The following is a 26,031-nucleotide window of genomic DNA, read 5'->3' on the forward strand; positions in this document are numbered from 1 at the left end:
CAGAAGTATTTATGACACAGCAAACAATTTCAGCATTAACCCTTCAGGCTGCCCTTGTTCCTGCAATGTCCTATTTAAGAGTAACAGGACGGGGGGGGGGGATGGAGAGAGAAGGGCAGGCACATTTTTGCCAAGCCGTCTTCGAGGAAAGCCATTTTACATTAAGAATGCAAAAAAGAACGAGCTGTCCTCCAGTGTCTCAATTACAATGCTCAGATGACTGAGAGACACAGTGCGATACACCACGGCCCATAAAGGAAATGTGTTCCGAGAGCGGCGTGCTGCATTTCTTTTTTTCCAGCACGCTGAACAGACCCATTTATCTTTCAGCAAGCAGACCCACTGAGAATAAACAGAAGGCAGAAAGAGGCTGTCTGCGCGCCCCTTCGCAACAACCCGCCAAGGTGGGCTAGCCTGACGGGGAGAGCACTGCATCCCTCAATGATCTGCGGCGGAGGATCTGCACTCGGGTCTCCCCTAAATGCACACACGCCGTGAATTTGAAGAGCACACCCCAAAAGAATCCTGGGAACTGTAGCACCCAGCACCCTTAACAAGTGATAATCCCCAGGTTTGAGAATCCTCAGAACCGTAGTTCCCAGCACTTTAACAAGTGATAATCCCCAGGTTTAAGAATCCTGAGAACTGTAGTTCCCAGCACCCTTAACAGGCTATAATCCCCAGGTCTAGGAATCCCGGGAACCTTAGTTCCCAGCATCCCTAACAGGCTATAGTTCCCAGGGGGTGTTTTTTAAGGGGTGGGGTGTGGGACGAGCTGAAAATGTATGGCATATGCGCAGCAGTGTCATAGGGAACAGGGAAGCCTCCCTAACAGGGCTGGGTGGAAGGGCGGTGGGCTGCTAAAAGAATGAATGGGAGGCAGAAGCCGCCGAGCTGACACGTCACTATCTTCCCCCCCCCCCCGCCGCCGTCATTCAGCCGTCCACTCACCCGAGCCGCCATCTTGTTCCGCCGGCGACGAAGGAGCGACTGACAGATGCGAGATGCGGAGCGCGGAAAGCCGCCGGCTGGGAGGAGGCGGAGCCACGCAGAGCGCGATGGGTGTGGCCTGTACTCGCCCCTCCCACTTCCGGACTCTTTTATAATTGCCTCGTTCTCGCGTCTGCCTTCAAGAGTTAAGGGAGCCGCGAGAGGGACCCGCCCGCATACACGCATGGGAGTCCAATGCGGCGCCGGCTGTGGTTGAGCCTAAACGGCGGGAAGGAGAGATGCGCGCAATCACGAACAAGGAAGCAAGGAGGAGGAGGAAAAAAGGGCATTTCCCTGTTTAATTTTAATAGTTAATTGGTATTTAAGGAGACAAAAGTGTGCTAAGGGGGGTTCACTCGAATTGCAGGGATAAAACCCCAAGCAAAATGTAAACATCATCATCATCATCATTATTATTATTATCATTCATTATCATTATCATTATTTAATGAATTTATATACCGCCCTATAACCGGAGGTCTGAGGGCGGTTCACAGAAAAGGTCACACCAAATATAACAACGTGCGATCAAAATCCCAATGAGTTGGATAGGCAAATCCTAAAACTGAGATAATCCGTCTAAAATATTGGGGAGCGGACACCAAAAGGCGAGGAGGAGGAAAATGAATGCAAACAAATAAAAGGGCAGAGGTATCACGTTAGAGGTTATTATTTATTTTCAAAGGAAACTAGACAGGGTGACAAGAAATTTCTCGTTTGCACAATGCATATATTAATCGTAGCAACGAGTATGTATTAAATAAAAATTTTTTTAAAAAAATTAAATTGTCTGTTGCTTCGCAGAAATGTCTAATAAACCATGACCCATCGTGTCTTGCAAGTGTATCCGAACTCCGAAGAGTAGCAACAGGCTTATGACAAGACAAAGCCCTGCATTCTAGCGGCACCTTGAAAACCAAGGTTACTTCTACTTAAATGTAAGTCCCATTCGGTTCAATGAATCTTACTTCCAGGTAAGGGTGCGCAGTATAGAATTGCAAGCTTACTCGTGGACCTTAAGAGACGCGTTTCTCTTTCTCTGCGTTACTGCCCCGCACGTGGAGGCATTCCAATAAGAACCAGAAGTGAGGGTTGGGTACTCTTTTCCTTTCCATCTCTACAGTATAGCCTTCAAACACGTCCGCAGAGAGGCAGAGATATTAAAAAGTTGAAGACGGCTATCTCATTTTCTCTATACGCTGCATCCGGGTGTAGATTAGAGAAGCCATTTTTAAATGTATCCTGGCAGACCTTTGAGTAGGGGAATACAAGAGCTAAGACATAGCTGTGATTGTGCAAAATAATAATAATAATATAATAATAATAATAATTGCACTTTTCAGTCATTTTTCTTTTTACAAAAGGGAACTCAAAGCGACTTGCCAAAAATAGCACATACATTGCAACCAACATAAAATTAAAACAGTGTAAAATCTAAGAGTTAAGTTTCATTTTGCTCAAAAAAACTGAAGGTCGCTCCCGTTTTCCAACATTTTAAAAAAATAACCTTACTTGCCACTGCATATTCCAATACAAATGCAGTCCATTATCCTCACATTAAATATTGCAAGGTGGACATCAGGCTGAAGCTCCTTGCGTGGTTTAAAACAACCCTGATACGTAGTCCAGTTGCTGAACCTATTACAGGTTGGGGCTGAAGTTCAGATACGCTATCCCTGCCATATCAGTCTGCAGAATGTAGTGTACAACAACCCTGCAATGTAGGCCACTGTTTTTATACTAACAGTATATTGCAAGAGGGGCCTGCTGAAGAGATGGATTTATGACAGCCCTAGCCCTGCAATGCAGTTTACTGTTAATATTGCAAATCAGAGATCGGGCTTGGATTTAAATTTCCAGCCAAAAAAAGCTCAATACAAAACAAACCCTTAGGTTGCACACTGTCAATCTGCTTAAATTGCCTATGGAGGATACCTCCGGAAACAAAATCACACTATAATAACAAAATCACACTATAATGTTAGTTAGATGAGAGATTCCTGTCTCTGCTGCTATATTTTCTCCTCTCTTTGGGGGGTTCCGGGGATGGGGTGGGGGAAAGGACACCTGTTGCCCAAGCAACAGAAGAAGGACTCCCACTCCCATAAGCCCTAGTCTGTGTGGCGGATGATCAGGGATGATGGGATCTGTAGTTCTGTTCCGGCAAAAATGCAAAGTATGTAGCTCACCACACTTTTGGTGTCTTTGCGCACGGAGCAGCTGACACAGTCAGGCTTCATCTCTGTTGTTAGCACCACAGTTTCCTTGCTCAGTTGTTACTACCAGCAATTCTTCCTCTCCTATTTCCATTCAAGCCCCGTTGTTCTGAATGACATCATACTCTAGTAATCACTGCCTGGTCCACAAAGATAAGAAAATAATTACACAGGGAGACGCATCTGGCTTTGTGTGTGTGTGAGTGATTTCCAGGTTCAGATAGGAGAAGCCATTTTTAAATGTCCCCCAGGGAGGTAGGGAAAGTTGCCAATATACATCAATAAAACAATCCAGCATTTTATTTTCCTTTATTTTTTTGGCAATTTAATAACTGGTTTAATAGATCCACAGCAAAGCAGCACATTAGATTCCTTACATACATATATTTATTGACTAAATAGATTCATTAAATACACATATTTAATAGCACAATTACAATTTTTAGAAATAAATAAATCCTAAGGACATTGCAGATCTACCTAGTTCCTCATTTGTTAGACATCATCTTTGACCACTGGCCATGCCAGCGGGGACAGATGGAAGCAGAAGTCCAACAGCACTTGGAGGGCAAGCAATTCCTCCCCTCCTGCCCTAGAGGATCAGGTCCAAAGTCTGGAGGCACCTTTGGGTGGGTAGGGGGCTGATCAGATAGAGGCAGGGCTGGCCCAATACATTTTGGCAAACCACAAAATGGTGTCCCCCCTTCCCACCAGGGAAGAAGAGGTGAAAGAAGATCTACATCAGGAACAAGGGGGGCGGGTAAAAATCTACCATGAAATCAGCTGTCCCTATGGATCCTGCCACCCAAGGCAGTCACCTTGCCTTGCCTCTTGGATATACCGTAGGTCACCAGCACCAGGTGCAGAGGTGCAGCATTCGGATCCTATGTCATGGACTGGCTGGAGGCACCAGTTGGGGATTCCCCCGAGGGAAGAAGGCTCAGAGCCTGGAGATTGGTGGTGGGACAATGATGAGCAGTCACAGGGAGAAGATTGGGAGGAGGAGGTGTCAGAAGCTGAAGCAGTAACAGGGTTTAGTGAGCAGGAAGAGGCTGTGGCAGAGAGCAGTTCAGAATCAGAGGCAGAAGCTGGAGCAGCAGAGGAAAGAGGCCAAGAGGCAGAGATGAGTTGGGCTGGTGAACAAGCCAGGGTGTCTCCCCCTCCTGCGGCAACAAGCTCCTCTTCCCCCACCCACTGGTCTTCCAGGACCAGGAGGGGTATGAAGTGAGAGGAGCAAAGGCAGGCACTGCCCCTCGAAGTGTTCCTGGTCGCACTGGGCTAGTCACTGTCTACCTCACCAGATTGTTGTGAAAATAAAATGGCAGGAGGAGAACCACGTACACCGCCTTCAACTACCACCATAGATGTAATAAAATAAATGATTGTTATAAAATACACTGCAGAGGTACTATGGAAACAACAAAATATCTATCCTTCACAAACTGTTCTGTTGATCAAGGAGCTTTGATCAAGGTCTGTGCAGTCATTATCTTAGTTTATTATCATGCCTGATTTGTATAAGGGCCCCATCTGCACTATTAATTTAAAGGAGTATTGCACAACTTTAAGCAGCCACGGCTCCCCTCAAAACATCATGGGAACTGCAGTTTGTTAAGGGTGCTGAAGGAGTGCTGCTAAGAAACCTTTTTTGCCCTTCCAGAACTACATTTCCCAGCGTTATCTAGAGAAAGGGGTTGGTTGTTAATAAACCAATCTGAAAATTGTTAGCTTTGCGTGGGGAATAGGGGGTCTTCTCCTAACAGCTACATCCTTAACAAACTACAGCTCCCAAAATCCTTTTGAGGAAGTCATGACTGTTTATAAAGTGGTATAATAATGCTTTTAAATGTACGACACAGATAGAGCCTAGAAATGAAAAAATCCAAGTCTCTTCCCTCAGGCTCGCAATCTCTAAATTATTATAGCAGTCTGTTTTCCAGCCATAACCACACAGATGCTCCTGGAAGTCCGCAAAGGAGTGTGTGAAGGTCAAGGCTTGGGTAGAATGATGGCACCAATAATTCTGTGTTCTGCTCCTGTGCTTTATAGTAAAGAGTCGGTTTACTGCAGTCTGCGATGGTCATACTGCAGTATTTGGGATGTTGCTACGAGGCAGCTTGAAAGGCTACTGCTGCATTGTACAGGGGGGGAAATATATAGTTTGTGAACTGAATACGCGTTTGTGTGTTTTAAGGAGCCTATTTGCATATAGATCTCTCTTTTAGAGAACAGCTGTGTTTCCCAAGGTCATATGTTATTTAAAAAAAAAAAACTGAGAAAGCGGAGCAGTTTTGTGATGTCGTTTAAAGAATGTTCTGGATAATATTAGGCTTTACAGCGGAAGAAAGAGGAAGCATCACCATGGAAACCAGAATTCTAACAGAAGCTGCGAATTCTGCAGTCTCCCCTTGTGGTGTGTCACTTTAAATATGTCATTGTTGGAAATGCAAACTTGGAATAGGCCAGTGTTTTTCAACCACTGTTCCGTGGCACACTAGTGTGCCGCGAGATGTTGCCTGGTGTGCCGTGGGAAAAATTGAAAAGTAATTATAAAATACTTTCTTTGTGTTTATTTGATTCCTATTCAAGAGAATTACTTTATATATAGTCAATATAGGCACAGAGTTAAATTTTTTAACATTTTCTAATGGTGGTGTGCCTCGTGATTTTTTTCATGAAACAAGTGTGCCTTTGCCCAAAAAAGGTTGAAAAACACTGGAATAGGCACTACTATGTATGCCGGGGACTCCAATAGTTGTAATTGGACTCCCAAGTCGCATCAGCCCCAGCCAGCATGGCCAATGGGCGGGGATGAAAGGAAGCATATAGCAGGTTGTTTGAATCCCTGCTATATGGTGTGGAATACAAAACTGTCACTGATAAGTAGTGTGTAACCTAGGAAGCGCTTGGTTCACGGCTCACTGAATGAATCAGCCTAATCTAACCTGGTGCCCTTTAGATGTTATTGACTATAACTCCCATCATCCCTGACCATTGGTCCTGTTAGCTAGGGGTGGTGGGTGATATAATAATAATAATAATAATAATAATAATAATAATAATAATAATAATCTATATGCTGCCCATCTGACTGGACTTCCCCAGCCACTCTGGGCGGCTTACAGCATTTAAAAAAATGTAAAACATTAGATATGAAAAACTTCCCTAAACAGGGCTGCCTTCAGATGTCTTCTTAAAGTCAGATAGTTGTTTATTTCCTTGACATCTGATGGGAGAGCGTTTCACAGGGCGGGCACCACAACCAAGAAGGCCCTTTGCCTGGTTCTCGCAGTGAGGGAACCCACCAGAAGGCCCTCAGAGCTGGACTTCAGTGTCTGGGCTGAACGATGTGGGTGGAGACGCTCCTTCAGTTAAAAACACCTGGAGGACATCAGATTAGGGATGCTGTTTGAAACTCATTTAGGTGGCTTTAATTCTTAACCCAAGGGTTAATAATATTGACCTACTTACCACCATTCTGCTGTAATTACTGAGATAATGCACGGGAAGCGTTGTTTATTATATCTCCTTGCTTCTGTGGGCTGAAGCTTGGATTTACACCGCTAAAAAGGGAATCACAGAATCATAGGATTGTAGAGCTGGAAGGGGTCATGCGGGTCACCTAGCCTAACCCCCAGGAATTCAGTAATCCTTTGCCCAACGTGGGCCCGTGAACCTGAGATTAAGAGCCTTGTGCTCTATCAACTGAGTTATCCAGCCACTTTCTGTGGAAATAATTTAAAAGAGGAGCGGTGTTATGTATTGAAGTTCTCACCCTAGGCCACTAGGGGTGTCGTGTATATCGTTTCACTCTGCCTACCGTGGCTGCAGTTCTCACTCAGGTCCGCACATGCAAATGAAGGATTGAGATTGCCGCTCACAGCTTGGGTAGCTAGAGAGAGAGAGTTGTTACTGTTGCATGTTACTGAATACTATATAAGCAGGCTGGCTCAGCCCTTCAGTTCAGTTCTGTTCCAGCCTGAGAATAAAGAGAGTTGCTTGAAAATCACTGTGTCGTCTGCTATGTCCACCCACTACTGGTATTTAATAAGCGGTCTGTAGGCTGTGGTGTGTCTCACGCCACAGCTATGAGCCACTGACTTTTAAAGCAGGTATCAATCAATACTTCATTGCGGTCCAAAGACCCACAAAACAATTTGAAAACTAGATACAGTTAAAATGACCAGACAGGCAGATGAAAGAAACCAAGGCAGTCATTTTGTTTTCTAGGACATAATGATATTTGTTTTTTATAACCTCCGAAAGAAACTTTGCCACGCAGTGGCGGAGGAAGCCTCCATGCTGCCACCCCAGGCGGCATGCAGGCACCCCCCTGGGAGCGGGGCATCGCGATGTCACGATGCACGTTGCGACGGGCTGCGCATGCGTGGAAATGTCATGCATGCGCAGTCCATCCAGCCCGGTGCCGCTGCTCCCGCAGCGATTGGCAGAGTGGGCAGCGGGGGGAGCTGCCGGGCGAGCGGCGGCTCGTGGGGCTGCCCCGTCCGTCCGTGGAGCAGCACAGACGGGGTGCTGGGCAGCAGGGACCGCCAAGTGTCACCCCCCTCCCCTGGAACCCGGGGCGAAGCGCCCCCTACGCCCCTCCCTTGCTACGCCACTGTTGCCACGGCCAATATAATATCATTTGACCTGTCTTCCCAAAACTGTTTAATATGGGAGGCTTCGGATTTCCCCGGGAAATTTCCCAGTAAGGGTTTGATCAGTTGATCCCTTGCTCTTTAAAGCAGGTATGTTTCCATTGAAATGGACAGGATTCCGATGTCATTGCTGAAAAGAGAGCAGCTGGGGCTCAGGTTACACAGTATACTCTTGTGATATATGTGGGCTGAGGTGGGAAAGAGGAAGCTGTACTTTGTGCATGCTCAGAGACATTTTTTGCACTTGCTTTTACATTTCTCACCAGGGCTTTATAACAACAACAAAAACCCAATATAGTCGGAAAAATAGATTCCTCCTTAACAAATGTTGGACTACAACTTCCATCATTCCTAGTTAGCAGGACCAGTGGTCAGGGATGATGGGAGGTGTCGTCCAACAACGGCTGGACCCATTTGCATGAGTTAGCAGAAGGCTGCCCCATTCTGCCTCCTCCGGTCTCATAGCAACCGCGCAGTATCGAGTACTACATTTCCCAGCAAGCATCGCTCCGCTGCGTAATCAGCGACATAGACCTAGGAAGGAAAAAAGAAAGCACGTTCGTATCTCTATGGTTTCTCGGAAACAGACCAAGAGAAGGAAGCGAGGCAAGCGGCTTCCGGCGGAAGTGAGGCCCTGTGGTTCCGGCCGGCGTGAGTGAGCGAGTTTGGGCTTTTTTTTCCAAGATGGCGGCTGCGGCGGGCTTGGAGTTCCAGCGCGCCCAGTCCTTGCTGAGCACCGACCGGGAGGCCTCCATTGGCATCCTGCACTCCATAGGTGAGGCGCCGGAGGGAAGGGAGTGTCGTCCGGCCTCCACCGGCTGCCGGTGGCTCCGGCGGGCGCAGGAGGCCGGCAGCAGGGGTGACTCGCGGCCGGAGCCGCTGCTGACTCACCGTGAGCGGCTGTGAAGGGGGAGAAGGCAGCCGGTGCGGGGAGGAGAGTTGGGGAGCGGGGATGTTTTGGGGGGGGCGGCGGCGGGGGGTGGGAGGCCTGGCTTTGTGGAAATGGGGGAGTCCGGGCCCCCTCGGAAATCGGCCGAGGGGTCGGCATCGGAAGGGCCTAGGCAAGCGGAGTGGGGAGGGCTCCCCTGACAGGCTTCTCCTTCCCCAGACCCTCTCCCATCCCCAGCCTATTCTTTGTCGTGGGAGGCAAGAGCGCTGGACTCGGGTTTCCCGAGCTGCCAGGTCTCCCTAATCTTTCCTAGCTGCTCGTCAGGTGTATCCCAAATCTCAGCCTAGGGACAAGGCAGCCATCAAACCCTATCGCCTCCCCCTCCCCGAAATCTGATTTCAATCAGAAAGGTAGGGATAAGTTGTTGGGAGGAGAGGTGGGGGGGGGGGAGAAAAGACTGGCATAGACTTCTGAAAGTGGTTTGTCTCGGTGGGTGGTGCCAATGGAGAGAAGGAACAACAAGATAGAAGTTTGGAGAGGGTGCCCAATTTGACGGCATGAGAATCCTGGCTGTGGTAAAGGTAGGAGAGGGAGTGGGGGGGTGGAGTTGGCCCAACAATAAGCTTCCTGGTGGTTTTGCATGGATCCCGGTTCCCATGCTTTTAACAGAAACTGGATGTGGAGATGCTAACAAGGGAATGCTTTGTGACGCTGGTTCTGGGAGATCACAGTTCTTCTCCTCGTAGTCTGGCTAGGTTTCCCACACCCCATGCTTGGTCAGACAATCTCCCTGACAGATGTTATTTTGTGTGTGTGTGTGTGTGTGAGTGAGTGAGTTTTGAGAAAGACGTGATGGAGGTTTGTTGTGGAGTAAGAGGTAGAAGAGGGTAGGCGTGAACAAAGGCTGGCAAGATAACTGGGAGTGATGAATCTGAAGAGGGGTTAGTGGTGAAGAGATTGCATGGGAAAGCAGCATGGGTTGTGTAGTGAGGCTGTTGGCAAAACACCCCAGGAGCTTGTCTGACTTCTTTCTTCTTGTGAGGGGGTTAATGCTTGATATTTGCTATGAAATAAGGCATTTTGTGTACACCCCCCCCCCACTTCATATCTGCTTTACTAGGGGAAGGAGGACAGTTTATGTGCAAGTCAAAATGCGATGGTTTCTGGGTGGCTTTAAAACTGTATTGCTAAAAATTGTGATGGGTAAGTCATAGTAGCTACTAGGCTTAATGACCATGTGTACTTTTTCTAGGTTCAGAGGCAATGTGCCACTGAATACCAAATGCTGAGATCGACAACAGGAGAGTGCTATTGCCATCCTGCCTGCTTGTGGGCTTCTCAGAGTCATCTGGGTAGCCACTGAGAGAAATAGAATGCTAGGTTATGTGGACAATGTTCATATCTAGGAGGGATTTTCTTATGATGTTCTACAATTTGGACTTTGTTCAAATAAGTACAGTGGTGCCCCGCTAGACGAAAATTATTCGTCCCGCGAAAATTTTCGTCTAGCGGGTTTTTCATCTAGCGAAGCGGCAATGACAGCCGCGCTTTCGCTAAACTAAAAAAAAAAGACGAAAATTTTTCGTCTTGCGAGGCAGCCCCATAGACAAATTCGTCTTGCGGGGCAGCCTTCCGCTAGACGAATACCTTCGTCTAGTGAGTTTTTCGTCTTGCGAGTTTTTCGTCTTGCGAGGCACCACTGTAATATGGCTTGGGATTTCTAAAGGCATAACTAGGAAGGTGGGTTTTGGGATCAGGAAGTAGTAATCCATTTTACCTACTGTCAGAACAACTGAAGTTGCTCTCATATAGGTTTGCAGTTTGCATGTGTTGATAGCAGCTGAGAGTTGATCATCTTCCTTCAGTGCACTTCACACAAAGAGCGGAGTAGGGAATCAAACTGAGACAGAAAGAAGACTAGCTGCAGTACACCCTTTGAAACAAAGCTTCAACTATAAAAAGTTTAGGAAATGGAATGCCCTTATAATTTGGGTGTTGTGCCAGGGAACATGAGGGCCTCTCTGTTTTGGCCTGCCAAAATTCTCCTTTCCTTCTCCCCACATTTTAAAATATATTCTTTCCTTTTCCAAGTTCAAGACTTGAGTTACATTTCTGTAGATCATATTAAATGAAAAAAGCCACCAGACACCACTTCTCTTCCTTCTCCAGACAAAATTTGCCTGAGAACACCACCTGCTGTAGAGGAGATTCACTTGTCTTAAGATTGGCAGTAGGAGCAGAACATGTGTACAGCAAAGGAAAACTTGATATTGTCCCATGTAAATGCACAAAATTACCTAGTTCTGTAGGTTTTGGTGGAATTCACTCTTGCTGACGGGAACTGTTTGAAATAAATGACATTTCTGACTCAGTGAAGTGATTCTTGTTAACCTCCCATATGTTAACTGTCAAATAAAACTGTTCCTCGTGGGTTGGGAACAATTAAACTAAGAGAATTCCTCTTTATCCTAGAAATTTTAAGTTTTGGCAAAGAGAAAAGTATTGCTGAAGCCAATTTTTTTATGCTTAAAAGGCGGTTTGTAGTTTTTCATTCCTTGATGTTTTAGATATTGGCAATTGTATACTGCAGGAAATGGTACGGTGCTGGTTTCTCTGAATACCACTATTTTTTGTGCCTGTTCTTTCATGCAAGTGCACTAAAACTAGTGATGTAACCACTCTTCTTGGTGTTGTGAAGAGGCTTGTTTACAGTATCTGGTGACACGCTAGAGAGCGATGAAGATGGTTTTCCACAGCTGTAGCTGTGTCCACATCGCTGCTGTGATTGCATTATGCCAAATATGCTGGATGACACAAAACACAGTATAAGGTATTATTTTTCCTGAGCTGCCTCATGTTACTGAATTTCTCTACTGTACTCTGTGTCACAAACTCCTAATCATAATCTGAGAGGCAGGTGCTATGGGATCACAAGAACTGGTTATAGAATGATTGAGCCGAATTATGCATTCAATCCTTGATTAGGTGCAGAGGCTTGTCTTAACTTCCGAAAACCTTTTGTTTTTCCAGTGAAGCGTGATGTGCAGGAGAATGATGAAGAGGCCGTACAAGTCAAAGAGCAGAGCATCCTGGAACTGGGGAGTCTCTTGGCCAAGACAGGGCAGGCGGAAGGTAAATTCCGCTTTTAAAACAGCTCAATAACACCTAACCTGTTTTTAATACTGTACTGTGTTTTAATGGTGTAACATGCACCCTTAGGGTGAAAGGTAGTGAATAACGAATAAGAAAAAGAATAAAAGAATATAATGTCCCCGTAGAAAAGTTACTGCTCTCTGAACAGTTACTGCTCTAATGTCATATTTGTGGCATGTGGAAAAGTATCTTGACAAGAGAAGAATGCTAATTTTGGATTTGGTCACTACAGACCAAACTAGACATGTAGTCTCAAGGCTGGCCCGTGTGTGCTTGTTTTTCTTTACTAAAAAGCAGCTGCTGGGGGTGGGGACAGGACATATGGGGCAAGCATTTAAACTCCCCCCCATGTTCGTTAATAAATAAAAGGAATATACCCTCCCAAACGCTTGTCATGCAGTTAGCACCATAGAGAAGATGGAAAATGTCCTGAAAAAATGCTACAAGGGAGCACACAGGTAATCCCCCCCCAAATAATAATACAGTGGTACCTCCGTCCGCTGGGACGCGGGTGGCGCTGTGGGTTAAACCACAGAGCCTAGGGCTTCCCGATCAGAAGGTTGGTGGTTCGAATCCCCGCGATGGGGTGAGCTCCCGTTGCTCGGTCCCAGCTCCTGCCCACCTAGCAGTTCGAAAGCACATCAAAGCGCAAGTAGATAAATAGGTACCGCTCCGGCGGGAAGGTAAACAGCGTTTCTGTGCGCTGCAATGATTCACCAGAATGGCTTAGTCATGCTGGCCACATGACCCGGAAGCTGTATGCCAGCTCCCTCGGCCAGTAACGCGAGATGAGCGCTGCAACCCCAGAGTCGGACATGACTGGACCTAATCGTCAGGGGTCCTTTTACCTTTACCTCCGTCCGTGAACAGTCCTGTTAATGAACGCTTCAGACAATGCTTTGGTTAGCAAACTTTGCCCCAGAAGACGAACAGAAGCCAAACACCGGCGGTGGGAGGCCTCATTAGGGAAAGCGCACACTGCGGTTTAAGAACGCTTTGGTTTAAGAATGGACCACTGGAACGGATTCAGTTCGTAAACCAAGGTACCATTGTACTAAAGCTATGATGAGAATTGGAGCTAGTATGTGTGAATGTTCCTCTTCTATCTGAAATAATTGGCACTAGATTTTAAACTCTGTGGTCGTTGCCACCTCAGGAATGAGCCGTTAAGCTTCTGTTTTGTGTTCTCGTACAGCTACAGTAGCTGAACTGTGCTCCACAACTTTGTTCTTAATGCAGAACTTGGAGGACTTCTGAAGTATGTGCGCCCTTTCTTAAACTCCATCAGCAAGGCAAAGGCAGCCCGCCTGGTTCGGTCTCTGCTAGATCTTTTCCTAGACATGGAGGCAGCAACAGGACAAGAGGTGAGAATTAAAATTCAAGCAAAACTGTAAACGTGTCTGCAGTTGCTTTTCAGATGTTCTGTTATAGCTGATCCTATTCAGAGGAAGGCACGCAGAACTTCATACAAAAGACAATCTTTAGAGGGTGGCGGTTGGGCTGGAGCAAGTACTGTAAATTTTCTTGTGATATTTGTAAAATGAGGTTAATGAAATAAACAATATTCACCATATTAAAAAGTGGAAATAGGTTTTTTAAAGTATAGAAGTTAACTGAAAATACAGTGGTACCTTGGGTTACAGATGCTTCAGGTTACAGACTTCACTAACCCAGAAATAGTACCTTGGGTTAAGAACTTTGCTTCAGGATGAGAACAGAAATCGCGTGGCGGCGGCAGCAGGAGGCCCCAGTGGTACCTCAGGTTAAGAACAGTTTTATGTTAAGAACGAACCTCCAGAACGAATTAAGTTCTTAACCCAAGGTACCACTGTATGCTTAAAATCAATACAAAAGGCATATCTAAGGCAGAGAACTATGCATTGATCAGGAAAAGCTTGTCAAAACAAAAATCTCTTCCGTTGTTTCTAGAAAGTATAGAGCGACTTGCAATAATACAACCTTCAAGGATATAAATGCATGGGGCAGCTGTGGTCAGGTTATCCTGAGCCAGAAAAAATGCAATTTGAATGTGGTTTCTTTCTTCTTTTAAGGTTGACCTGTGTCTTGAATGCATTGAATGGGCCAAATCTGAGAAGAGGACATTCCTGCGCCAAGCTCTGGAGGTAAGGTATGCTGCATATCCATGTGTACAGCTAAGTTGTGCACATTGGTCTCTCGTTTATTCCCCGGATTTGGAAGCCTGCCCTCCTACCCGCCGGGGCACTGAACCCAGACAAATGTTATCTATTCACATTCCGTTGCATTGCTTCTTTGGGTTATTGCTGATGTGTTACCAGGTTTCTCAAATGGTGGTTTTGGGTGTGATAGTTCCATGCCAGCTTTTTGCAGACTTGCATCTCTGGGAGTTTCCCTCCCCTGTCTTTGATGCAAACAGTTGACATGTGTTCCCTCTTAACACCCACGGTTGTGCTTGTAATATAGGACTGGTAAAAAATTTCCCAGCCTTTCAACGCTGTCTGCATTCATTGATGTTGTTTTGTGGATCTTGGGGATGGAAGATGATCTGGATTAGCCAATGCAGAGAAGTTTGTATTTGACTGCAGATACACTTGTATTTGTGGATTTCTGCTTCTCGGTCTTTCTGCTCTGTGTTGCTTGGAAATGAGCTGCGGTTACATCCTTTGTTCCTTGGCTCATGTTTCTCCCCTATTGTGCCTCTTCCTATGTTGGGAACAGCTTCCCCTTCAAACTTATTACCGCACAACCATGCATTCTCTGCTGTCCGACTTTACTCTGCATTGTCGTGCTTGTCCAGACTTGCAATTCCTCTCAGCAAAGGCCTTGCCTCTTCCATGGTCCACACATATTGCTTCCCGAGTCAGCAGCGAGCAGTCTGTGGCACTCCACCTATTGCCGCACTCCAGTTCCCATCATCACTAACCACTGGTCATACTGGCTGGGGCTGATGGGAGTTAAATTCCAACAAGTTCTGGAGGGTGGAAATACAGTAAGTATTTCACATTCATAGTTATTTTTCATTGAAATGCATCATTTTCCTTTCTCTCTCCTAGGCAAGGCTGGTTTCTTTGTACTTTGACACTAAACGGTATCAAGAAGCATTGCAGTTAGGTAAGTAGATTACCAGCTGGGCACCACTTTGCCCCTGTTTTGATTTCATACTGGCTAGAAGGAATAGAGCTCCTTAATACAGTCGTACCTTGTTTTGCGGCCAGGATCTGTTCCGGAGCCCCAGCCGCTAGCCAAAAAGGGCACGGGGCAAAGCACTGCGTCTGTGCACTTGTGGAACTGTTTGCGCTTCTGCGCATGCGTGAAGTGCGGTTTGTGCTTCTGCGCATGCGCTAAGCACGATTTAGTGCTTCTGCACATGCAGAAGCGGCAAACCCGGAAGTAACCCGTTTCGGTACTTCCGGGTTTGCCGTGGATGTTTGCCGGAATGGATACTAGACAAGGCGGACGTTCGCAGGGGTATTACTGTATTCACTTGCATCTTACTCTAAACCTGCTTCATAGAAGCTTTGATTCACCTGATTCTGGTTAAAAATAAAAATTATGAAGGTGCTCCGTTTTCATTTGACATACCCTTCGCCTTGCATACTTTCCTGGAGGCAGCGTTCGAAACTCTTAATGCAAACAGTCACGTTTTGCGAGAGGGAAGCCTCATTGTACGTTTGTTGTACTATGTACAATGACAATAAGGTGTCTATCTATCTATCTATCATTGCAATGACCGTGTCTGCCCGACCGGACTTCAAAGAGTTAGGCTCCCTCACCCCGATCCAACCCTTTCGTTCTGCTTCGCCAGCATCTACAGCTCCTGCATTAGAGTTCACGTCCAACCCGAGGGCCTTCTCATCCCACAAGGCAGTAGAACAGCTGTTCTCCCTCCTTCCCTCCCTTTCTCTCCATTCTCTCTGTGGTCTGGTGCTAAAGGTGCAGGACTAGTAAAGCCACCGGCAGGACTCCAAAGTAAACTTAAGAGCAGTTTCCTGATTCATTTGAATACAATGCAGAGAGAATGGAGGGGCAGAAGAGGAAAGGTGAGCCCCCTGAAGGCGAGAGTTCCCCAGGTAGTACAGAGAGGGGAAAGTGCCTGTATATTTGTTTGGTTTCTCTCTCTCTCACTGTTGCATGAAGGAGGGGGGCATGAAATGGTCTGCTTCTGGGTTGGATTGGGGGCAGCACTCCTCAGTTGTGTTTCTCTACCAGATAGTCATTTTCTCTTGATCGCAGCCCAATCCAGCACATTCCACTTGCTGTGTTTCCCCCTTTCCCCACCTTCCGGTTCTCTGCAGAGTTCACAGTTCTGTCTCTTGTGTTTGTGTTCATGGCTCTCTCTCTCTCTCTCTCTCTCTCTGTGTGTGTGTGTGTTGCCATACATGTATCTGTAAATATTAATTATTCAAATAACATGGTTTTTGTAACTATTGCAAGAGCTGAGCCCCATTGGTGTTTGTGGTGTCCAATTCAAAACTGCTATTAAAAATGTGATAATAACAACATGTCACTGGTGTGAATTGCATATTAGTTCCTGCTTTTTTGGGGGGGGGGGGAAGTGCTGCTGCATTGGGTGGGGGGAAATTGATGCTAACCATTCTGTTTTTGCTCCTGTAACCCAGGTTCCAGGAGCAATTTTGCTCCTAGCTTTTGTAACTCAGTTTCTATCACTGCCAGGGGGTAAGACTTTGGTAGCCTGGCTGATTTGTTGCCCTCCAGAAGTTGTTGGACTCCCATCAGCCCCAGCCAGCATGGCTAGAAATCAGGAATTATGGGAGTTTGAAAAGCTCCCCATCCATGCTTTAGATGGATTCCCCATCCATGCTTTAGATTCAATTTTAAAAACAAGCGAGGTCATACCTCTTTTCTCAGTGTCATAGTGACCCTGAGACATTCGGATTAACTGACCGAGATCGCCACTGAACTCTCCACATGCCCAGAGTTGCGTCACTTAACTGTCTTATTAATGGTGGCATGCACATATAGTGGCTTAATATGGCGGCTGATTTTCCCTGACCTAATTAGGCAAGAAGGGCAGTGTTGTTTCACGTTAGTTGTCAAAGAACACAGGATTCATTTTCATGCTTAATACGTTAGCTTTGTATGTACCTAACTCTTATCTCGGCCTTCTAATAGCGTTGTGTCACTTAATCCTACGAGACAGAACGCCCAGTTTGCTTCATAGTGGAACTGGGGGTAGAACCTGCCTTCTCCCATCAAAGCTGGACACTATGGGTGATATTTTATTCACAGTAGACCCACTGAAATGAATCAGGTCCATTAATTTCAGTGGGTCTACTCTTGAGTAAAACATAGTTGCATACCACTGGCTTTCCACAGACCAGTCTCAATTCAGCTGACCTGGTGTGCTAGCAGAAGCTAACTGGGCTTTTGTTCCTCCAGATCAGCTCTGGAGCATCCAGAACAGCACATGTATTTTGTCTGGCGAACAGAAAGTCTTGCATTGATCAGGAGAACACAGTGCTGAATTCCTTCCCTTGATATCACAAGTTCTATTGAGTAGCAAAGACAAATTTTAAGTATTGGAGAGTTCAGAAGGGGGGGGGGGGGCTCCAGAAAGGGATTCTCCGAGACATCCGGCTCCACTGTATGACTTTTGTCAGGCTCACAGCTTTTGCGGGAGTTGAAAAAGATGGACGACAAGGCCCTCCTAGTGGAAGTGCAGCTGTTGGAGAGCAAGACCTACCATGCCTTGAGCAACCTGCCAAAAGCAAGAGCAGCATTAACCTCTGCCCGAACCACAGCCAATGCAATCTATTGCCCACCCAAGCTGCAGGCGGCGCTGGACATGCAGTCAGGTAAGCCATGCAGGCAGCAGTTGTGTCATACATGCTTGCTGTGTTTGGGATTATTATCCTTTGCCTCGTGCAATAAACACTAGCCGTGGTGTGTTGTGCGAAAATCAGATGCTGCCGCTGTGCTTGTTTGATCACGAGTTTGTAGTCTCTCATAGGACAGGCCACAGAAGGAAAGAAGAAGATAAATGCGATTAAAGAGATCCCACACTGGAACAATCCACCCAGGGAGCTTTAGAGAATCTTCCCCCTAGGAGGTTTTAAAAAGAAGCTTGGTTAGGTGTTGCAGCCACAAGTTCTTAGGCCATGTGGCTGAGCTAGGTAATCTGCGGGATCTCTTTCAACTCTCACTCTAGAGATTCCGTGGTGAAACCCAAAATGCAGGAGTGGGGAAATCTAACAAAACAAAAACAGATGAGCTCTTGTCTTAATTGCTGTCTTAACTGATGAATATCATGCAAGATGAAGGCAAAACTGGCCAGAGCTTGGTAGATTTTGGAAAAGCCCCTCGGTTCTCCTTTTGTCAGAGTTAAGCTGAAGTAATTAAATGCAGAAGCAATCAGAGCTATCAGGACATCCCCCCTTTACAAATGTAGCTTCTTTTGATGTACATTCTCTCTTTTCCCCAGTGCCTGTGTTAGTCCTTTAGTTTTTCATGGCTGTGCCTCTCCCCTCTTACCTTGGGGCAACCGCTAAAACCAGTTCAGTTGCAACCCTTGAAATTATGCATAGGGGAAACGGATGCCGATTAGCTTGCATTAGTGTAGAATTTGAGGATTGGCTGAACTGATGCAGCCCTCTTGATAACATTGGTTTTCTTTTGTCAGAAAGAGAGGGGCAGGGGAGAAATGAGCCTTTGAGGCAGTCTCTCCCTATAAGGACCGACAAGTAGGACTTTGCAGCCATCCTTCCCGGCGAAACCGGGTGCTCTAACCTGCTCCTTGTGTTTACCTTCCCTTTCTAACAGGCATCATTCACGCAGCGGAAGAAAAGGACTGGAAGACGGCATATTCCTATTTTTACGAGGCATTTGAGGGTTACGATTCCATCGACAGCCCCAAAGCTATCACGGCGTTGAAATACATGCTGCTGTGCAAGATCATGCTGAACTTGTATGTGCCTAATTATATCGCAAAAGGAACGCAAATAGCCCCTTGTGCCCTCCCCCTTTTTTCAGCAGTCATTTGGGCCGAGACGCGTGCTCCGGTATTAGATCCTTAGCTGCCATAATTCATGAGAGTCAAAGCTTGCTGAGGGGAGACAAGAATGCAGGGGGCAGTGGAAAGAAAGAAGGATTAAGGGTCATAGGAGGGGTGGAGATAAGCAGCATACTTGTCATTGCCTCTCTCTGCTGTAAGTCTCGCTCAGGCCTCCGTGGTACATGGAAATGGCACTGCCACAAGAAGGCAGCCTGGATTTCTTAAACCTTCTTAGTCTTTATGGAGGCTACGCAGTGCTTCCCTTCATTTGAAAGGAAGAAGATCCTTGGGAGGGTGAAAAGTCCACTAGAGTTTTTCTAACTGAATGGATGTATAAGTGCCTTGCTTATAATGAGCTCTGCTAATAGCCAGGGACATGATGAATCAACATCTCTCTTGTTTTATATTCTTTTCAGGCCTGAAGATGTGCAGGCCTTGGTGAGCGGGAAGCTTGCACTGCGGTATGCAGGCAGACAGGTACAGAAATACTGATCTACCTTTTTTTGTCCTCGAGTCTTTTGATCCCATCTCCCACTGGTAGTTTTTCAGTGAACTGGGCTGCCTTGCAGATGGGTCTCTGCAGTAGGGAGCGCTTGGGAGACTCGAGGTGCTCCACAATTGCATCTTGAGGGTCTCTGCTGTCCAAGCTGGGGGTTCTTCTGTCTCGATCGCTTGTTCTTTAGAGCGGCATAGTCTGCTTCTTTCTGTGATACAGCAGCTGTTTTGCTTTGAGTGAGGATGGAATTAGAACGGATACTTAGGGTTCTTGTTGATGTCCTTTGCTCTGGCTGTGGGAGAGTATTTTCCTCAAGCGTGAGTGCCGCAAACGCAACCTGCCGTTCACGTGGCCCAGAAAATGCTAATGTTGGCTCTTCTCTCTCCCTCGCAGACAGAAGCTCTGAAATGTGTGGCACAGGCTAGTAAGAATAGATCACTGGATGACTTCAAAAAGGTGAGTAGGCAGGATGGGGAATGGGCTAATTATTCTTCGACTAGATGGTTGATTAATAGGCTTAAAAAATTGAACTTTCACATGGAGAGGCAGATCTCTGCATACTTGGGGAGAATGAGGGGAAGGGCATTTTCACTCGGCCTTGCTTGTGAGATTCCTGGGAATATCTGACTGGCCACTGTTGGACAAAGAAAGGCTGTGGCCTCATCCAGTCATGTTCACCCAGCTGTTCCACTGAGTTCAGTTAGTGCCTGCTCTCAGGAAAGTGGATGTAGAGTTTCAACCTTTTCTGCTTTGTTTCTTGCTTCTTGAAAATAGGAAGAGTGGAAATATCCAGAGTAGTGTTGTTTGTGGTGGATTGGATTTTGCATGAGTGGAATTTAGGTTTTTAAAATTATTATTATTATTATTATTACAGTGGTGCCCCGCTAGATGAAAATAATTCGTTCTACGAGTTTTTTCGTAGAGCGAATTTTTCGTCTAGTGAAGCGGCAATGGAGCGCGGAGGTTTTCGCGCTAAAAAAAAAAATTGTCTTGCGAAGCAGCCTCATTGACTTTTTCGTCTTGCGGGGCAGCTTCCACTAGACGAATGCAGTTCGTCTAGCGAGGCATTCGTCTAGCGAGGCACCACTGTATTATTATTATTATTTCTGTAGATCTCAGGGTGGTTCACAACATAAAATCACAATATAAAAAACAGTAAATGCATAATAGAAACAACCTAATAATTCCTCCTTCCACAACACATTTTAAAAGGGTAACATGTAAATCAGCTGAAGGCCTAGTTAAACAGGAACATTTTTGCTTGGTGAAAACATTTCTTTTGTGTTAAGAGTTCCAGATATTCCCTTGGCAACTGCTCCCTGACGTTTCCAGTAACTGGGCTAAGGATGTGTAAAAACATGGGGGGATGAAGAGCAAGCTGTGTGTTTATTTTATTTCGTTTTGGTCCAAATTAGTTGTGAAGAAACTTGCACAGAGGGTGAATGGTATTCCCAAAGGTCAAGGACTGGAGTTTCAGGCCTCTGCATAGCTTCCACTCTCACCTAAGATTAGTAGACATTTTTTAAAAAAATGTACATTGCCAAAGCACCTGCAAATTTGCACAATTCTTCTTTTCTTGAAACAGGTGTCTTGGTGCTATTAAATGCAGCATAAACACAACCCCATATAATATTAGACACAAATAGTCTCAGAATGATTCCAAGGAGCCTTCACTCCCTTGGCTTAAGAATGGTTGCAGCCTGGTCGTCTGTGCTCATTGCTGACTTAATCCAATTTTTCACAGGCTCTGAAAGATTATAAAGTGGAACTCAGGGATGACCCCATCATCAACACACATCTGGGCAAACTCTATGATAACTTATTGGAACAAAACCTGATCCGGGTCATTGAGCCTTTCTCCAGAGTTCAGGTAAGAAGCACTAGAAGAGCTTCCTTTCTCATCTTTTCGGCCTCCATGAGGTTGGCGGTCATCTACTCAAATTTCCCAGTTAAATTTTCAAAACAACCATTACCATGTCCAGTGCCAAAACTATTGGCAGTTACAGCAGGCTGTTTTTAAAACCCTGTGTGCAGATCTTTCCCTTGCATTTCTTGAAAGTGTGGTAGAACATTCTCTTACACTATTGGTTAGTAGTATAACTGGAATTGCAGGGCACAAAAAGAGAGATGGGAGAACTCTAAGTGGGGAACAGTGGTTTGAGACCTCAGGTGAGTCATTGATTGATAGTTCCAGGGGTCCTGGATTACTTCTGCTGCTTCCAAATTCTCCAGTGACATTTCTTATTAAAGGTAATGGTTGAAATTGGCAGATCCCTACATTTTAAGAATTGACTAAGCCTGTTTGTATGACTTGTGTAAGATGGTTTGCTGATAAACAGGTTGGGTAATTTGAGGGCCGTAGAGTGGGTTGGAGACCTTGGCTGACAATTCTTCATGTTAAGAACAAAATTTTGAATTTTTTTTTTTAAAGCACTTACTGTGGATGATGCTGGGCTTATACTGGACTTTAGGTTATATCTAGTATTGCATTTTGGAGAAGGTAATGCAGATTTAATCAAGAGGTCTATGGAAATAAGTGGATAGTGCGAGTGACTTGGACTGTGTGTTAAGTTAAAATGAGTATAAACGGCTGCTGGCATGAGACTGTCCTAAAAGGTGTCAGAATCTACACAGCTGTTGCATGCTGACTGCCTCTTCAGCTAAGTGTAGCAAATGAAAACCATCGCACGTGTATTTGCTCCTTTCCAACCATGTTGGCACTCGTTCTCAATTTCTTTTGCAGATTGAACACATATCTAGCCTTATCAAGCTGTCAAAGGTAAGAGCATAGATGCAGCAGACTACGTAAGCTTGCATGTACATGAACAGCTCTGGATGTTCCTGTTAATAGTTAGGAGCTGCTAAAAAGAAGAGGCCTACCTGCTGTCATAAAGTTCAGGGACGAGAGAGCAGAGCAGGCATTAAACTGCATTTAAAGTTTTGTTAAACTTGCGTAATCGGTTGTTTGTGAATGTGACAAAAACTGACACTTGTAATGATGCTATGACCTCCACGCATAATTTCATAGGGAGGAAATAATCCCAAGAGTCTTAAATTTAATAAATCAAATTATTCAGTCAGTGCTGGGAATGAGACATTTATTAGAAAGTCCTGTCATCTGAGGGTGTCATAAATTCAACCTATTCTATATAATGTGACATTCCAGTTGCCAGATTATAATAGATTTATGGCATAATAAGCAACATAATAAAATGGTCATTGTTTAACACTTGATAAATTGTCAAACCGCCTGGAAGCCAGTAAGCCTCCATAACACCAGTATTTTCAGCTGAAGTGTACAAATAACAGTACAAAATCTTAAGAGAAAGTAGAATCAAAATTGAATTGATGGAGAAATAATTACACAAAGGAAAAATAAACATCTGTTATCATATATATGAAGACAATAAAGAAACAGAAGTGGGGGAAAAGATTAGAAGTGTGACAGGCAAAAAGTGAAAATAAATATTTATGACAAATACAGCTTTATTACCGTGTGTGTGTGTGTGTGTGTGTGTTGTGCAGCTGGTATTTAACCATGCTTAACAAAGATACACCCATAAATTAGTGGAACATGCAGAAAATGTGGGAGCAAGTCACAGATTATGTAACTTTTATGGACATGCAAAAAGATTTGAGTGTTTTTGGAGGGAGATAGCGTATGCAAGAAATAACTGGATACCCCATACCAAGGAACCCTTGAATAATAAGTTTGGCACATGTGGAAGAACATGTGAGGTCAGAACATCATAATTTTAGTCAAAAAAAAATTAAACTGTTGCCAAACAGTCATAGTGCTAACAGAATGAGAATGGTTTAATAAAATCTGATACCTTGCCACAATGGCAGCATTAATTGAAATGGTACATTTAAGGAAAGGAATACAATTTGATAATCCCCCCTTCCCTTTATAAAACACATGGAACAAGAACATAAACTTGAATTGTTTAAAACCTTTTTTACTTCTGTTATAATCAGTAGCTTATATATAGAGCCTTAAGCCTTAGAAAATATATTTAGACATAAACTAACAGTCTTACTGTGTGGTTTAGATGCGTGTCATGAATGTGTATATTAGAATGAAATATGTAATGTCTTTTGCGTTTGTTGTTCAATTCAGTGCTAAGAGTGTGTGAGAGACATGGGGTTTTTTGTGTGGAGAAAAGAGCAGCAACTCTTGCTGTCACTAGAGCATATGTGACTCACTGAAGCAACCTACGTCAGCCTTTCTCAACCTTGGGTCCCCAGATGTTGTTGGACTACAACTCCCATCATCCCTGACCACTAGCCTTGCTAGCTAGGGTTGATAGGAGTTGTAGGCCAAAGACATCTGGGGACCCAAGGTTGAGAACCACTGCTCTAGGTGGTTTATCTCAAGATTACTATCCCAGGAACCTCAAAACTTCAGGCTGGCAAAACCAGCCGGTCCGTCGTTGGCTCCAAGAAGCTGATCGTCTCCTGGTTCTGTTTCAGGCCGATGTGGAAAGGAAACTCTCTCAGATGATCCTGGACAAGAAATTCCACGGTAAACCCCTTTCCCTTTGCCAAATGTGAAAGAGTTAGGCCCACCACAGTCTTGGGTTGCTTGTCCTGACTTGCGCCCCCCCTCCCCGGAACATGCTGCGTATGAACTACAGCTTAAATGTGCCAGAGGACAAACAAAAGGGGGGTTGTATTAGACCTGAGGAGCTTCACACCCTTGGGGGTTCTTCATTATCCATATCTTTAAAAACATCTGCTGGTTGAGGCTGGCACCTTCCATATCTGGCTTACCGTACTTTTCTATGTACGGGTTTTTTACTGTAAAATAATGTAAAAATGGGGGGGTCATCTTATACACGGATAGTGCAGAGGGGGGACAGGCAATTGGTTGCAGCCGCAAGCAGGAGCTTCTATGCGGTGATCTGGTGGCTGCGGCAAGGGCTGCTTAGGATGGGCTGCTGCTGTGGCAGTTGTGCGTGCGATTGCTTGCTGCTGGTGGCGAGGGGGCAGGCGGTTTCGATTGTCGGCGTCTTTCAGTCATGTGAATGGTTTTCGGCACCCCCCCCCCCAAAAAAGCTCAACAACGCTGGGCAATCATCCTCCCCAACTCTTTGCCATCTCGCCCCATTTTCTTAAATTGGGAGTCCTCAAAAATAGGAGTAGTCTTATACACGGGGGCTTGTTATACACGGGAAAATAAGGCGTTTATGCTTTTCTTGGGGGGGAACGGCCACTCGAGGGTTAGATCAGTTTGTGCCACATTACTCAAGAGGCCTAATGGGGACTTTTCTCTTTCGCCAGGGATCCTCGACCAAGGCGAAGGCGTCCTGATTATTTTTGATGAACCGCCTGTAGACAAAACGTACGAAGCTGCTCTGGAGACCATTCAGAATATGAGTAAAGTAGTGGATTCGTTATACAACAAAGCCAAAAAGCTAACATAGGTGAGGGGCTCTTTACAGTGTGAGCTGTGACAGATTTTGCATCCCTCCGAGAGGGTCGTTCAGTTGAATGACGTGGCTCCATCTTTCTTTCTTTTTTTTCTTGCAGAGTTGGGAACTGTTGGCTGTTGCTTTGGAGAGTTGGTGCGTGAAACCTTTTGGGGGGTGGGTGGGACAAAAGGCTAGAAGACTGGTGGGGTGTTTTTTGTTCCCCACCCCCCCTTTTGCTCTTACTTCTCACTTGGAAAGTTTTAAGACTTCCTCATCTGATCCATCTTGTCTATACGATTGTGTGTTCCAGTTTCCATGTAACCTTTTACCTGCTGAACTTTGTACTGGGATGGGGAAATAATAATGTTTAAAATAATAAAAAGGAGAGTTTCTTGGGGGTGGGGGGAAGGGAGCAGCGGCAGTATCCTAAATAAAAGGAGAGAGGCTTATGCTACCTTAAAAAAACAAAAAAGAAGTGCTTCCCATTTTCTTGAGGGCGGCAGAAGGGTGGGCCAAGTCTTTTGTCACTGGTAGGAACCCAGCCGCCAAAGGCAGCTCCATACATCCACAAAATTCCTACACAGAAGGCGTTTTCCATGTACACCGTAGCATAACATGATTATACACGTGTACATGCCCTGGGAAGCCATGGCTGATTGCAGCTTCTCAGCATGAGCACGCACAGCAAAAAAAAGAAAAAGAAAAAGCTGTGTGTGTGGGTTTCCCCCACAAACTCTCTCCGTAGTCTTGCATTCCATGTAGGAATTTTGTCATCTGTGAAGTGGCCAGTTAGAAAGCGGGAGTTATCTTAACCTTGTGTCCAGAATACAGAGATTTCAGGCAGCCAAAGCAAGACCAGTTTGCTAATCCACAACAACCACAACTGCTGAAATGTCAGTGAAAATAATTTTAGGCCTCCAGCCACCTTAAAAACTCCCTCTTAAATTCTGAGGCCTTAACAGGTAGGAGCCCGCTTAAATACATTTTCCCACGGTCATAAAAAGAGCAAGAGATGGCCCAAGTCACTTTTGAACGGTGGCCCCGAAGGTTTCCTGGTTCTGTACTGCATGCCGTTTGTCCTTTGTTATTATTGTTTTTTTTAAAAAGGCTAGAAATGTACTTGCCTTTTAACTTCACAAGAAGATATGCTGTTGGAAAGAACTGAACTTCTGTACGATATTAACCTTTTTTTAAACAAAACAAAAAAACTGCAGATGGGTCTTA

General features: G+C 45.3%; 2 protein-coding genes across 6 annotated transcripts in view; one reads left to right on the forward strand and one right to left on the reverse strand.

The window, feature by feature from the left end:
• NSF (N-ethylmaleimide sensitive factor, vesicle fusing ATPase) overlaps window positions 1-1,057 on the reverse strand; it is a 79,128-nt gene extending 78,071 nt beyond the window's left edge. For all 5 annotated transcript variants that reach the window (XM_033169374.1, XM_033169375.1, XM_033169377.1 and 2 more), the window contains exon 1: window positions 952-1,057. In XM_033169374.1, the coding sequence (XP_033025265.1) occupies window positions 952-963 (12 nt within the window). In that variant the 5' untranslated portion in view covers window positions 964-1,057. The remainder of the gene's footprint in view (window positions 1-951) is intronic.
• A 7,433-nt stretch (window positions 1,058-8,490) lies between these two features.
• On the forward strand, window positions 8,491-25,272 carry PSMD11 (proteasome 26S subunit, non-ATPase 11). Its single transcript, XM_033169206.1, has 14 exons — window positions 8,491-8,639; window positions 11,784-11,885; window positions 13,146-13,270; window positions 13,958-14,029; window positions 14,939-14,996; window positions 17,507-17,701; window positions 18,666-18,810; window positions 19,314-19,374; window positions 19,787-19,849; window positions 21,138-21,263; window positions 22,137-22,172; window positions 23,867-23,918; window positions 24,677-24,819; window positions 24,926-25,272. The coding sequence occupies exons 1-13, from the start codon at window positions 8,549-8,551 to the stop codon at window positions 24,817-24,819; spliced, it is 1,269 nt and encodes a 422-aa protein (XP_033025097.1). The 5' UTR covers window positions 8,491-8,548; the 3' UTR covers window positions 24,926-25,272.
• Window positions 25,273-26,031: the final 759 nt, after the last annotated feature.

This window comes from Lacerta agilis, chromosome 14 (genome assembly GCF_009819535.1).
Source record: "Lacerta agilis isolate rLacAgi1 chromosome 14, rLacAgi1.pri, whole genome shotgun sequence".
Taxonomy (NCBI): domain Eukaryota; kingdom Metazoa; phylum Chordata; class Lepidosauria; order Squamata; family Lacertidae; genus Lacerta; species Lacerta agilis.